Here is a 14,223-nt window from a genome sequence, read left to right as displayed (position 1 = left end):
AGGGCAGTGGTGGAGTCCCCATCCCTGGAGGTATTTAAGGGTCGTGTAGATATAGTGCTCAGGGACATGGTTTAGTGGTGGGCTTGTCACTGTTAGGTTAACGATTGGACTAGACTATCTTACAGGTCCTTTCCAATGTAGGAAAGGCATGCCCCTGCACCGGGTGGCCTTAGCAGGCACTGCAGTGCCACCACAGTGACACCTGCCTTCACCTGTTTACAACTAGCTCCTCCACAGGCACCTCCGCAGGGTCTCAGGGAGGTGAAGGTTGGGGGGAGAAGGCAAACAGGGGGATCTTTGTGGATACAAGCTCCCTCTGGGCCTGATCAGCACTAATCTCTCTCTGCCTTATTTTTTGGGGGAGCTGTATGTTATGTTGGGCAGCTGAACTTCCTCCGTACCCCGCTGCCACAGCCAGACCGGGCTGAGGCTGGAGCTCCTGGCCCGACAGGCTGCTCCTTACTGAGCCTGGGTTTCAGCCAGAGCCCCACCTGGCCCATCAAATGCTATCAGCTTCCACGCACTAGCACGACTAGGATGAGAGATGGGAAAGGGATATGCAATTCTTTTATTGCTATCAAAACCCAAACCAGCAAACCCGTCTGGGAGCCTGGGAATGGTGGAAAATACTACTGAGGCTTCCTGTGCTGCGTCTAGCCCGGCAGAGCTGGTACCACGAATGCCAGGTGATGGAGAGGAGCAGGCTGTGCGCGCCCTGCTCGCCCCTCCGGCCAGCCTGCCCCACAGCAGCCGCCTCCTGCCCTGCTCATCCCCGAAACACACATTGCCCTGCAGCCGCATGCACCCTGGAGCCGGGGGCACCTGCACCCCACCCCCCCAGCCTCCCCGGGCACCTCTGGGCGAGCACTCAGTTGTGGCGTGAGATGCTGAGAAGAACAGCCACCCCTTCCAGCTCCCATTTCTCCCTTTTTGCTGAATTCATCTCAAGTCCCACGCAGATGAGGGGACTGGTTTGCCGCAGGAAGTAATTGCCACTTTGGGTTTTTCCCTGGACAAAGCCAGGAAGAAGTGTAACTTGCCCTTCCCTGTTTGGCCGAGCTTCCACATGTGCTGAAAAAACTTTGCCTACAGCTCTCATTTAGAATTCCTGCAGCTCCGTGTGCTTGTGGCAGACCCCAGAAGTCCTACAGTCTGTTCTTGCAGAGAACCTTCACACCAGCCTCGCAAATCCTCAACAGTCCATCAGCGAAGCCCCTCGAGTATGACACTACGGCTCAGCGAGGACCTCAGCAACCTTCCTTACTTCTTTGGGTATCTTCTGCGTTCTTTCCGATTTTGTCTACACAAACCCAGGAATTAGTCATGTTCCCTGCCCGCCCCCTCCCCACCCCCCCAAAAAAAAAAAGGCTGCATTTTTCATACTTTGTGTGAGTTTTGACCAATGAAAATCTGAATTCTTTCGAGCTTATATTGAGGCCATAGGAAAATGGGCAGTGGGCACTGTCTGTCTGCCAGTGAGGGGGTTTTCTTTGCTTTTTTTCTTTATCAAGGCATCATGTCCCTGGATATTTGTTTGCTAAATATATCTGCCTTATACAATAAGTATATTTGCTATAAATCACTACATAAACTAAATATAATAATATTAAAAAAAACTTGTTCCCATGAGGAATCACATCACAGTTCAAACAGTTTGAAATATTGAAAACATCTTTTAATTGTAGAATTCTATACAAACTTGGGTAGATACAGAAGTGGTCACGACAAACTGTGTTCTTATTGCCTGAAATTTTTCACAGAAATCGAAACATTGATGGCAAGCTTACCGACATCCAACATGATGAGATATCTTTAAACTTGCAAAATGAATAGACACAACAACACTCCTAAGTAGTTTGTATGTGTTGGACTGTCCTTGAAGTCCTACTACTTATATACCAACCTCAAAATACAAAGAACCAAGGTTAAAATTTTTAATGCACATCACATAATAATGTAAAATTAAGCACAAAAAAAGGTAAATGAGGTGTAAACCTGAAAATACACTATTTTTTTTTACCTAGGGCACTGACTTATTCCAAGAATGATTTCCTGTATGGTTGGGTTTTAAGTGAGGCACACATTTTGTTTTCTGCACAGGACATCAATATCTGATGGAGATACAAGAACAAATGGTAACGAACAAAAGGGAAAGAAATGTAGTCACAAGTGGAACTCAAACTCCATGCCAGTGTTCTCGCAGCCCTAAGCAAAGCTATACATTAAAATATGCTACAACCATTGTTCTCAAAAAGTCCTTGGCACTTTTCCTCTGATAATCTTACTTTTTTTTTTTTTTTAATGGAGCAAATTACATTTCTGCACCTATATCATAAGGCAAAACTATAAATGCAACTACAAGGACAAGTTACCAAAAAAACCTCAAGCCAAAGATACCTTCAGACCATCACTCCCAAACTCCAAATTCTTGCTGAAATAATATCATCCTTCCTCCTCATCACTGTCTTTCATAGTAATGCCCTGAAGTCCTCCTGCATCCGTGACTGAGACTGTGGCCTCCTCTACGGTCAGACGGCTGTGAACGGTATCGTAGGTTTTACTGTTCAGCGTTCCCTCCAGCACGCCTTGCAACCTGAAGTCTCGGTAGGTTTTCTGCAGCAAAAATAAAACATCCTGAATTGGACTCCAGCAAGTCTGAGCAGTCTTCCACTACACACTGGCCAACTCTAGCATGCCAGCGGAACAGCTTCGTTCCTCCTGCAGTTAGGGAACTAGCATCTTGAGCTTGCTAAAGGTTTTGTGGTCTTAGTTTCTGGGCTGCATGAGATTTCAATAAACTCTAGAGAGTCTACAAGCCCCACTTGCACGGTTGTTCCTTTAAGAGATTGTGTTTTGTACTACATTTCTGTAACTGTATGCTGATTTCTCACTAACTTCCATTTGTCTCATTTATTCAGTAAGAAGCCAACAAAGAATTTTTCTAACTGCACATTGAAATGTGACTTTGGCTACGGGTCGTTCCGTCATTTCACAGAAAATGTCCGTGTCTGACTCCTTCCCCGTAATATGATTTTATTTGCATTTATCTCTACCTTTATATGCCAAATGTGGAAAAATAAAATAAATGTTAGATTATGATCTATATTTGATAATGTAAACATTTCTTAGGTGACTACTTCAGTCAGTTAATTTACATTCTAAAAGCCATCTACATTTTCACTCACATCTACATCTTTCTTTTCTTTTTTCACTCGAGAAAGTTTTCTTTCCCTGGTATCCATCCTTCCTAGGAACCAGTAGGTATGACTTTTTTCTTTGACTTTCTATCAAGTAAGAATTCTAAGTGGAATTGCTTTATTCATTGATGCTATGTCCAAGTGAGCATATGGAAAATCATCTACTTTACCTTCTTTACTTTTAAGTTGTGACACATTTGAAATAACATTTCCTGAAGTTAGCCTAAAAAGCTTAAGAAGGACAAGTTGATCTAGCTAGTTTCTTATTTTGCGTACACTGTTACTACGAGTTCCCAATGTTTATGGAATAGACTACAGGAAAAAGAAATGGAAAATAATTAAGGGCCATCACGCTTGTTCCTCTGCCAGAAGAGGCTGTGCACAACCCTTAGAAAAAGAAAAGAGAAAAGAGCTGATCTCGTTTCACGCAATACATCAGAGAACTGCAAAAGACACCTCTCAAAATGGGTAACATTCAGCTGGGAGAATTTTTTCTGCCACTATCTATGATGATTATTTAAACCTTGTCTGAATCACTGCAACCGAGATTTATTTGACTTTCATAGGTCAGCTTCAGAGTCAATGGATGCAGCTTATGTTTTGCTCACACACTCCTGTGAGTACCCTGCCTGGTCTTTTTCAAGTGTCACCATTGCATTCCCTTTTTATAACACTGTGCATTCAATTTCCTTTTATGCTGTTAACAGGTCCTACAGCAATTTCTTTCAGTCTTACATTGTATTCCTCCCATTCTCAGACCAGCACTCTGGGGTTCAGTCGATGCTCTTCTCTTGACATACTTTTGCACGATAATAATGTTCACTTCCAAGCTTAATTTTTCATTTCTCCCTAACTTTCCTCTTGGTCCCTGACCCTTCTTTACTCAAGTCCTTCTGCACGTGTCTTAGACATCTAATGGTATCTTTATGCCATCATCCCTCAGTCTTGGCTTTAATGGGAACAAGCAGTGTTTTCTTCTTCTGGTCATTCTTAATAATGCCACTACCTTTGCTGCATCCAAACATGGAAGAACCATCTATTTCCTACTCATCCCATGTCCCTTAAAAATGACTTCCTGTTACTTTTTCGGAATATTTCCAAGAGATGTCAGGGGCAACACAGCCTCCCAGGTTTTCCAAAAGCAAATGGAGAAGTCCCTCTACTCACTCCAGAATTTGGAGGAACTGTGCCTCCCCACGTGCCTCTCCCCAGCTGGGCTGCAGCAATGAAAGCTTCTTATGATACACTACTTGAACCATTGTTTCATATTTCCCAGCAGCCTCTTGTTGGACGAGTTCCTGTTTTTCCAGTTCTGCCACCTTCACCCACAAAACACAGGTGGACATGATTTTCTATCTTCCAAGACAGAGACCAGTACCTCTATGATTGACATTGTCTTCTTCAATCTTCTGTATCCACAGAAGGTGCCACGGAATAACACGCTTGGAATTTATGTGCAAAGCAAATCAGGTGGACGGGCACAGAAGGGCTACCACCATAACCAGTGTGTTCCCATCACCACCAGAAGCCTACTTCTTTTGAGCAAGGCTAACCTGTGTGCCAGGCTGCAGAAGGAAGGCTGGTTGACAGCGCTGCTCGTTCACCTGAACTTCAATTTCATAAAAGCCTCTTTCGTTTAATCCCCTAGGTGATATTTAACTGGTATAATTTAGTCTGCCCATTCTTACATCTCACTGGGCACAGTTTTTAGATTCTATAACACTTCCCCCCTGAGGACGATTAACTTCATTTGATAAGAGCTTTAAACTTTTCCACAGGAGCCACTCATTTCAACCACAAATAGCAAATTGCTTCTACCATTTGGGCACATAATATAATGAAGAGCAAACTTCTGTTCCCACAGAAATCAGTTAAGGTCAAAAATAGCAAAGCTAAGCTTGGGTGGTTCAGGGATCCATAATGCGAATCACTATTATGACTGCTTTCTTGCACATCCCCCTCTCTTTTCTCTTCTTTTAACTCGTGAATCCTGAAAGTTGCAGTTGCAATTCTTGTGTCCACGAGTTAAAATGCTTCTGACTTTATAGTCTTGCATGAATTTCATGAGAAAATATTTTGAAGAAATCCAAGTCACTATTGACAACAGGTGCTTCTTATTCCACATTTTTACAGATAACAAGAAAGTTCAGAGTTAAACAAGACAGAATTAAAAGGAATAAAATCTGAACCGGCTTCCTGTCTCTCACCTACGGGTATTAACTGAGATCTGAAAGGGAGCTAGAAGGGAATTTTCTTTTATGGTAGGTTAACCTGTAATTGCCTATTGCAAGGTATTTTACACTTTGCTTGGAAGCATTTGACATTGGCCAGTGTAAATGACTGAGGACTGGACTGGAGGGATTGGTTTTCTATTGATACTTATCCCAGAGTATGAAAGATTAGTTGTTATCTAATACATTGAATATTGTTTTCCAATTGAGTCCAGTAATCACATGTGCATAAGAAAGAGAAAATAGTTACTTTTTAGGAGAGTGAGGAAATATTAAGAAAGAATGCTATTGTGATTATTAAGGTAAAGCAAAAAAAAATCTGTAATATGACAAACAGTAATTTACTAGGAATACCGTACAACATTGCTGTATGGATAGCAGTACTCTATTAAAATTCCTTGGAACAATTATAATTGTCACTGAGTCTGGAATGGACAATTATTTGTGCACAGGTAATTAACATTAGAGGTTTTAATAACTAGCTTTTCTTCTCAGATTTTCAACTGTTGTGGAAAAAAGAAACCCCAACCCAAATGTACGTAAGTTTTCAACTTTTTTTAACTTTTAGGGATTTGTCCATGTTAATACTTCATCACTTTTCTCTCTTTACTATGCAGTCTAACTCAAACACATTGTATTTACCTTCACTATCTTGATGAGAGTCTTCAGCTGGTAGATGTGAAGCTGAAGGTCTAATCTATCAGCCAACCACATGCATATGACTTTCATGGAGCTGCTGTACCATTGCTGAAAAGAAGCATAGAAAAACCTCACCAAACAACCCTGCAGTATTCATTTAACAGATTTGGTAATGAGAGGTAATGAAACACTTTGAAATAATCACAGATCAGCACTTGAAGTCAACAACGATATAATTTCCTGTTAAGAGAATTGCATGGGTCAGTAGGAAATCAAATAACTTGACCTAGACTGTTCTTTACATGAATTAGCAACTGCCGTTTTATCTTTCAGTTACAACATTTTCAAGCAAAACAGCGTTATGCACTTTGCGATCTGTCAGTAAGAATGGATATTAAATACACAATTACGTGAGAGAATTGACAGCTAAAACAGCAAGGGAAAAAGCACAGGTATGGTATCGTGAGAGAGACTTTGCAATACCTAGATTTTCCAATCCAAACAGGAAAACAGCATCAAACGTCGAATACAGAATCTGTCTTGCTTTTTTTCTTTTAAATCACTTATTTATTAAGCAAAAACAGTCAGAAATCCATGGAAACTGTGTTTAAGTATGATCAAAACACCACTCCACCCCTCTCAAAGTAAACATGTTAAGGTTTTGTTTTATGTTAATTACTAATTATAATTACAGCCTACCTTATTTCCTTTTTGTGTCTCAGGCATGGGTATGTTTTCACTCAAAGCTTCACAAATGGATGGGGTAAGAATAAGCTCTCTGCTGTTGGTGTCTATGTTACCGTAAAAAAATGCTCAGATCCAAATTGCTACTATAATCATTCTTTCACATTAACTGGATTAAAAGAGATTTTACTAAACATAGTTGTAGCAGTTTTCCTCCCCCTCCAGTAAAATACCAACCAGCTGTCATTTAGTCAAACTGTAAAAAGGAAGGGATTTTTTCTCATTTTAGCAGGGAGGGATTAATAGAGTTTGTGTCATAGCTCGGTTTCTTGTCTCTTTCCCCACAGGGAAGAGGCTTAAATTCTTTTCTAATGTAATTTCCTGTGTCTTTACAAAACACACAGATACTCAAAGAGAAGAAAAATTGTGCATATCTGAAAATGCAGCAGTTAGGCAAGGTATACATCGTGAAGTAATTCAAAGGAAGGATCTAACATGTCTCATTGGGCACCTCTACATTAACAAATAAAATAAAATACATATTGAAAAAGTGAAGACAAATTACTGGCTACTGGACGTAACAAAAGACAGAAATAGAATTCTTTCATCAAAACATAAGCTCTCTGGAAAAAGCTTTAAAGACATACAGTAAATATATGTAAATACTTTTTTCCTTACAGGAAACAGTCTCATCTCATTGTAACTATCAGTTTTAAGATATATCATATTTAAGATAAATTTGAAATAAGATTTTCATATAATCATGGCTTCCATTTATTTTGTTTAATGCGTTAAAATGTATTTTAATTAGAAATCATTGGAAATAAATTGATTTTACATTTTTTAGAGTTTCTCCTACTAGTTTACTATTTTACCGAAGTGAGCAAACAGACAACACAAAATGCAGATATCTGCACGTTCCATAAAAGCAGTTTGATTTATTCAATAAAATGTGGGACCGATTCATTATCCATAGAATAGTGTTTTTTGTCACTGAATGACACTCTTATACTATTTACATTATTTCACCCCAAACACGCATGCTAGTTTTGATTTCCTTTATAAGTACCTGTAACATATTTTTAATGTGACAGAGCTGTTACTAAGTAGCAGCTGTAAACTATATGACAGGTGTTGTATGTATACAGATGTCTAGAAAATAAAATACAGTTGAGCTTATTCACTCGGGGAACTCTATCTATTTAATAAAAATAAAAAATCATATGCCAAGCATTCTAGCTGGAATATCTATTGTTATTTGCAATACGATGAGACCAAATATCGTAACTCAGACTCTACAGTTGTTAATCTTTAACATAATCATGGGAGAGAGAATGATTTTCATAATGGAGTTTTCTCAAAACTGATACACTTCCATAAAAAAAAAATAAAATCCAACAACACATCCGTGATGTATTTGGTTTGTATCTAGTAGAAAGCAGAAGGGGCTCAAACTTGCTCCCATGAACAAACTACAGACCAGATCGAAAATTCTGTGTTCGGTTTCTCCATGCAACACCACTGACTGGTGCAGATCACTGATATTAGACCCAGTCCCAGTTTTCTGGCAAAACACGCGTTTTAAAGCCCAGACAGATAACTTCATTAAGACGGCTGCAGTAAAAATTAGACTCTCCGTGTATATATCTGTGATATGATTACATGCACTGAAAAGAAAGCTAAGAAATTGGAGGGAATTAATTTTGCTACTCAAATTTGGGAATGAAAACAATATAATGTCTTTTCCTGACAAGTTGTAATACGTTAAACTTTAAGTAGAAATTTTTCATTTGGTGATTGTGAAATGATACTACGGTACTTGCTCCTCTCTCAACATACCCTGTTCCGAAAAAATATGACCGCTATTACATTAGAAAAGGATGTATTCTTATTTTGATTCGTCACAGTATTTTTAATAAAAATTACATCCACTATATTTTTAGAGTCCTCCTAGAGGTACTTGTTGATAGCATTCCTGTTCACAATTGGCCTTTTACCCACTAGATTTGAGCACTTAGTATAGGCTGAAGCTGTATAAACATAAAATTGTCGGACTTCATAAGAAAAGTAAATATTTCCCTATTGCTTCTTTTGGAGCCTGTTAAAATGCACAGCACTGCAAATGCCTCTCAGAGGTGGAACCCAAGGCCACACGTTTTGACAACCATGAGCACGTTACAGAGGTAGGGATGCATCTGCTGTGACTTATGGGAATCTATTGCAAACTCAGAAGCTTCAGCGATTAGATAATGGTCCTGAGATTACACAGTTTTTAAGTAATAATAGCAAAAAAATTTAAAAATAATCCTTCTAAATGCTTTTAAGACAGTCACTTTTCCGCTGGTAACAATAGCACTGAAAGGACGATGCAACTCTTGCAGATGTCAGTGATATGGTATTAGTGCCATATTCTTTGCTGTTGTCTATGCAAGAATAAAGCAGTGTTTATTATTATTATTTTTTCCACATCAGCACATAACAGCAGCCAACCACTTTAACAAAAATACGTTTGCCTCCCTGTTTCCCCCCTTTTATTCATAGCTCATCCAGCTCCTGTAAGGGCATGCATCACTCACTTCATTTTCCTGAGATACCTCTTTTAAAGTAAAAAATAAGAGAAAAGGAAAGGCTAGGGTTGACTCTGTGAGACCTCTGTATTTATTCACACTTATTGTGCATGACTGTAGACTGGTAAATCATATTAGCAGCCCGTCTCCCCATCAAGCTGCTACTTGCTTTCCAGCCCTGGGAAGGTTCAACAAATCAACAGGAGCACGGAAAACAGAACATCAGTCTAATCTAGTGTTTAAGGTGAAGTTTTCAAACCCAATCTAAGAAGATCTTTAGAGCAAGCAACAAGCTGAAGGGCTCAGAAGGTGGTATTGACAATGAAAGAGTGTTGAAATATTGAGAAGCGCAGCACTTGTGCATTTTTAATAACAAGAGGGTCAACAAGGACACAGCTCCCTCAGTGCCAATAGTTGCCACACCAGGGCTATAAACGCTCTCAGTTCATCAGATTTCTTAAACAGTTCATCAGCTTTCTTAAACACCCTAAACCCCCTCAGCGGACCTTTAGTCTTAAATTAACAAACCAAAGCAATGAAAGAGGGTGCAGCTTGAATGGCCAGCATTGATCCCCAACGGGGCTCGGCGCGGCTACAGGCACTGAAAAACTCGCTCCATTGTCGGGAGGAATTGACAAACCTCCTCGCCTAAATAGTCCAGCTGAGGCGGGCTGGAGGCACGCAGCTGTAAAGGGCTCCCCTCGCCCCGCTCCCAGCGCTCACAATGCGCCAGGCATGAGCTCTTTGTCAGGCCCAGACTCTGCAATTTTCTAACAAGGATTAAAGTTGTTTCTCGGCAGGGCCAGAGAAAAGCGATTTAGCAACATATCGTGCTTTCTTCAGGCAAGTTAAAGAGAAGTAGTTAAGGAATTTCATTATTCTGTTGACCGGTGGAAATACAAAACAAATATATTAAATATTCACCATCATTCTGGCTGCCTGAGCTATAACGTTCGCAGAACGGTTCAATTAAATATAACACTTATCAGCTGAAAGCAAGCACTTCAGCTTTATTTTTGAAGTTTTATAAAAAGGTGCAGCTGTTTGCCACCTGGAAGGAGGCTCAATACATACTAACACACAATGCTTTAGTCCTTCTAGGGCTGGTATCCCTAACGCCTGAGACACAAGACCCCGTCGAGTTTCTATATCTTGCCTACTCTTGATAAATGAGCACTGTCAAAACGCTTTTTTTCTGCTGAATATGGCAGGGGGAACAGCTTTTTTAGGAACCGCATTTTATCTTCCTACCGAAGCCTTTATCGCACTATTGATCAGGAATTGAGTCGCTCAGACGACAACGGGACGTTTTTACTTCCGCCAGCTCTACTTTTCCTACCAGGAACAATAACAAAAAGTATTCTTCTCACTGAAGAGATTGTACATCAAAGACAGCGTAAGCCAAAATGCATCAGAAATGCTACGAGCATGTTAAATATTAAGTGCTAAAATGCCTAGTTTTTATTAAAAGGCAACGCTATTACATTGTTCCAGGATTTTGGTAGCTAGAGTTAGTAGCGTGCCATCGACCTTTTAGAACATTTAAAAAAATTTTAAATGACAAAAGAATAAATAAGTAATTCCTTAAAAATGCAAACAGCAAAAGTTAGAAAAAAGTTCCCGATTTGAGTTTCATAATTTGTTTCCCTCTTTGTAAAATACGAATAATCATACTGACCTCCTTTGTTGAATGTTAATGATAATGAGGGAACTTGTAGCGTCTTTGAAAATACTGAGGTTTACAAGTTCTAGCTGTCTTTTCAAGTTAAGGTGTAGACATCATCCAACAAAATAAGGATTTTTACCTGAGCAGAGAAGAGTTCATAGACTCTTCTGAAGGCTGGAAAGCCTTGGTAACTCTAAAAGAAAAAAACCCGGGGAAGGATTTCTCAACTTGTGGGCCACCATGATACATCAGAAGGTCATCTGCATCTTCTAAATACACACAGGAACACCAAAGTAAGAGATCAAGTCAGAAGAAGTAATTAACATTCAGAATATCTTTATATTTTTTGCAGAAAAGAAAAATATTTAGTTGCAAACTAAAAGCAACAATGAAGTAACTTTGCATAAGATGTTTATGCTTTTCCCTCAGGTTTAGGTAGCCTTTTGTTTAAGAAAGCCTGAGAAACCTTTGAAGGTTGAGGCAACTGTAGGTAGACACAGACAAAATAAAAAATCAGGTATCAGCATCTAGAGATTTTGTTTGCACTTTCTTCCTGCCCTGGCAATTCTGATTCCCATCATAGGTGATTTATGAACTGGTCAAAATATTAATTTCTTCTGCTGGAGGGAGACCAGAACTTGTTGACTAGTGACGTAGTGCCCTCCCACCAATCCCTGCTGTATCGTCACTCCCCTGGGAGGAACAAATTATCTCCTCAGTGACTTTCCTTTTCTAGATCGCACTCGTCACAGATGTGGACTAGTCCATGAGGCACTTCCAGTTGCGTTTCCAATGAGAATAACTGTGTCAGTGACCAGGAAAATGAAGAAACAGAAGCTGGGGAAACCTCAGAGAAGAGAAAGCTCTCATGCAAGAGCTTTCCCATCCCACTATCAGCTCCATGTAGGTTCATGGTGGAAGCCACTGACCTTCTGCGACAGGTCATTCAACCCCACAAGAATGTGGTTTCTCATATACATAGCCTCATAGTTCCACAACATAAAACACTGAGCTTGAGTGGACTGTGAGCACTCAAGTTTACAGTGACATCCCTGAAAAAATATCCTCACCAAAACTCAGAATTTTGCCTTTGTGGGAAGCCCATGCAAAGGTGGCATTTTTTGTTTGTGAGTCTCAATGTTATTGTTCTGAATCAACAGCGAATTTTATGTTATTGAGATGTGCTTCTGTATTAGCGACAGTAAGATTCAGTTGGCAGAAGTGGTCATTTAGCTGGCCTATGACTGTAAAAATAAAAATGACACCATCTCTAGATACAATAAATTTTTCAAGTATGCTTATAGACTGGATAGCCTTACAGCTACCCTAACACTTCTGGCTGTTTGGCTTTTGGTAAGACAGTAATCTTTCTGCTTAGAACATCAAAGTAGTTCACATTATTTCTTTGAAAAATGAAAAAAAAAATCTCCACTTTTTGAGTCAAAGTATGCTATGACAAGGGAAAAAATTTTGTGGCATAAATTTCATAGCAAAATGACTATAGAGGGAAACAGCTGCCATTACAACTGTGCCAAGAGTTAGAATTGTAGCTTCACTTCATGGCCCCTGATCAAGCTCTACTTACTTACATGTTCACTTCCTGTACATTTGTATATCAGGACACATTATTTCTATTGTTATTTAAAACATATAAAATACAATCATTACAAATATAAAACTGAAAGGATGTGTTAACATACTTTAGCTTTCATCCAATAACAGCATACATCCATTAATATGCAGAAATAAGACCTGGAAAGTGTGTGGGCTTAATTTTGCATTTTCTTCAATGTTCATGAAGTTCAAGGAGAATAATATTCATTTTGGAGGTCACCATGATGCCGCTATTTTTATTCCTTTTGCATTTTTCTTCCCCCTAGGATTTTTCATTTAAACTGCCCCTGAAATAAATTAAGATTAAATCAAGCACAAGTGGAAAATCCATGGAATTAGCCTTGTTGGAACCACGGGGCTAGTGGGCAGTACAAAAAAATGATGCCTTTCCCCTACACTGAAAATCTGGTGTTGAAAAGCCCTTCATCTAGAAAATGCGAATGATTAAATCAACATTAAGTGTAATATGAAAACTCTGCATTTATGTCTGCTCCCCATTTTGTTTCAGTTTCTTCCCACATTTTCCTTCAAGGACCTGTCCAAAAGTCCCCCTATTGCTGTATCATTCATTTCTGCCATAATGCTCCCAAGCCCTGTGTTCCCCTCATGTGCTCCTACTTTGCACGGACCCCTGACACACACCTCCTCCACCAGTCCAGTGTCTTACGCTTCAAATGCTCAGCACCAGTTATCATAGAATCATAGAATGGTTTAGGTTGGAAAGGACCTTGAAGATCATCAAGTTCCAACCCCCCTGCCATGGGCAGGGACACCTCCCACTAGACCAGGTTGCCCAAGGCCACGTCCAGCCTGGCCTTGAACATCTCCAGGTATGGGGTCTCAACGACCTCTCTGGGCAACCTGTTCCAGTGCCTTACCACCCTTAAAGTGAAAAACTTCTTCCTAATGTTTAATCTAAACCTGCCCTCTTCCAGTTTATAGCCATTCCCCCTCGTCCTGTCGCTACGTTATAGACCGGTGACTTCCTGGAAATGTCTAAGGCTTTTACCCAGTTTCCTTGTTTTGCTTCCTCCTCTAGGCCTGAAATGCTAAGCCCAGTTTTGAACTTTGGCTTGGGAATGTGCAAAGATGTTCACAGCCTAAATTACAGCTACATGTACCAGGAGAGGAAAAAATGAGAAATAAACCCCATACTGCTGTCTGCCTCAACACTCACACTTCTTGTGATAAAGGGATCAGGACCAGGATTTCTTTAGCTTGGTCATTTCAAATTACAAACTCTGGGTACAAACAATATCTTTCTTTTTCTTTTTTCCTTTTTCTTCCCCCCTTTTCTTTTTCTTTTTTCTTTCTTTTTTTTTTTTTTGTGTGTGTGTGCGCGTATGTGACTAGCAGATTTATTAACTTGTCTCTTGCACACTTGCTTGGCCAGGGAAGAAAGGTTTTCTTCCTTCCAGTGAGACTTTTCCTTTGGTTTCCTTCTGCTTTTTTTGGTCCCATTACTCCAATGAACTTCTCAGGGAGCTCAAAAACCATTTTGTTTTTCTTAAGAATGACTCACTGATGAAACAAACACCTTAGTCTCTAGTCAGTCTCTTTCCTGCCTTTTGGAATGAAGGATTACCACCGTCACTCCCAAAGCTATCAGGAGAAAAGGCAAAGAA

At 39.8% G+C, this 14,223-nt stretch overlaps 1 protein-coding gene across 1 annotated transcript in view; it reads right to left on the bottom strand.

Annotated features, from left to right (window-relative positions):
* Window positions 1-1,652: 1,652 nt before the first annotated feature.
* CADPS2 (Ca++-dependent secretion activator 2) overlaps window positions 1,653-14,223 on the bottom strand; it is a 346,061-nt gene continuing 333,490 nt past the window's right edge. Inside the window, exons 30-31 of the mRNA XM_009883694.1 lie at window positions 6,071-6,175; window positions 1,653-2,613 (exon numbers count right to left, since the gene is read on the bottom strand). Of these exons, the coding sequence (XP_009881996.1) occupies window positions 2,443-2,613; window positions 6,071-6,175 (276 nt within the window). The 3' untranslated portion in view covers window positions 1,653-2,442. The remainder of the gene's footprint in view (window positions 2,614-6,070; window positions 6,176-14,223) is intronic.

This window comes from Charadrius vociferus, unplaced genomic scaffold, assembly GCF_000708025.1.
Source record: "Charadrius vociferus isolate BGI_N301 unplaced genomic scaffold, ASM70802v2 scaffold43, whole genome shotgun sequence".
Taxonomy (NCBI): domain Eukaryota; kingdom Metazoa; phylum Chordata; class Aves; order Charadriiformes; family Charadriidae; genus Charadrius; species Charadrius vociferus.
This window is presented reverse-complemented; position numbering and strand designations above follow the sequence as displayed.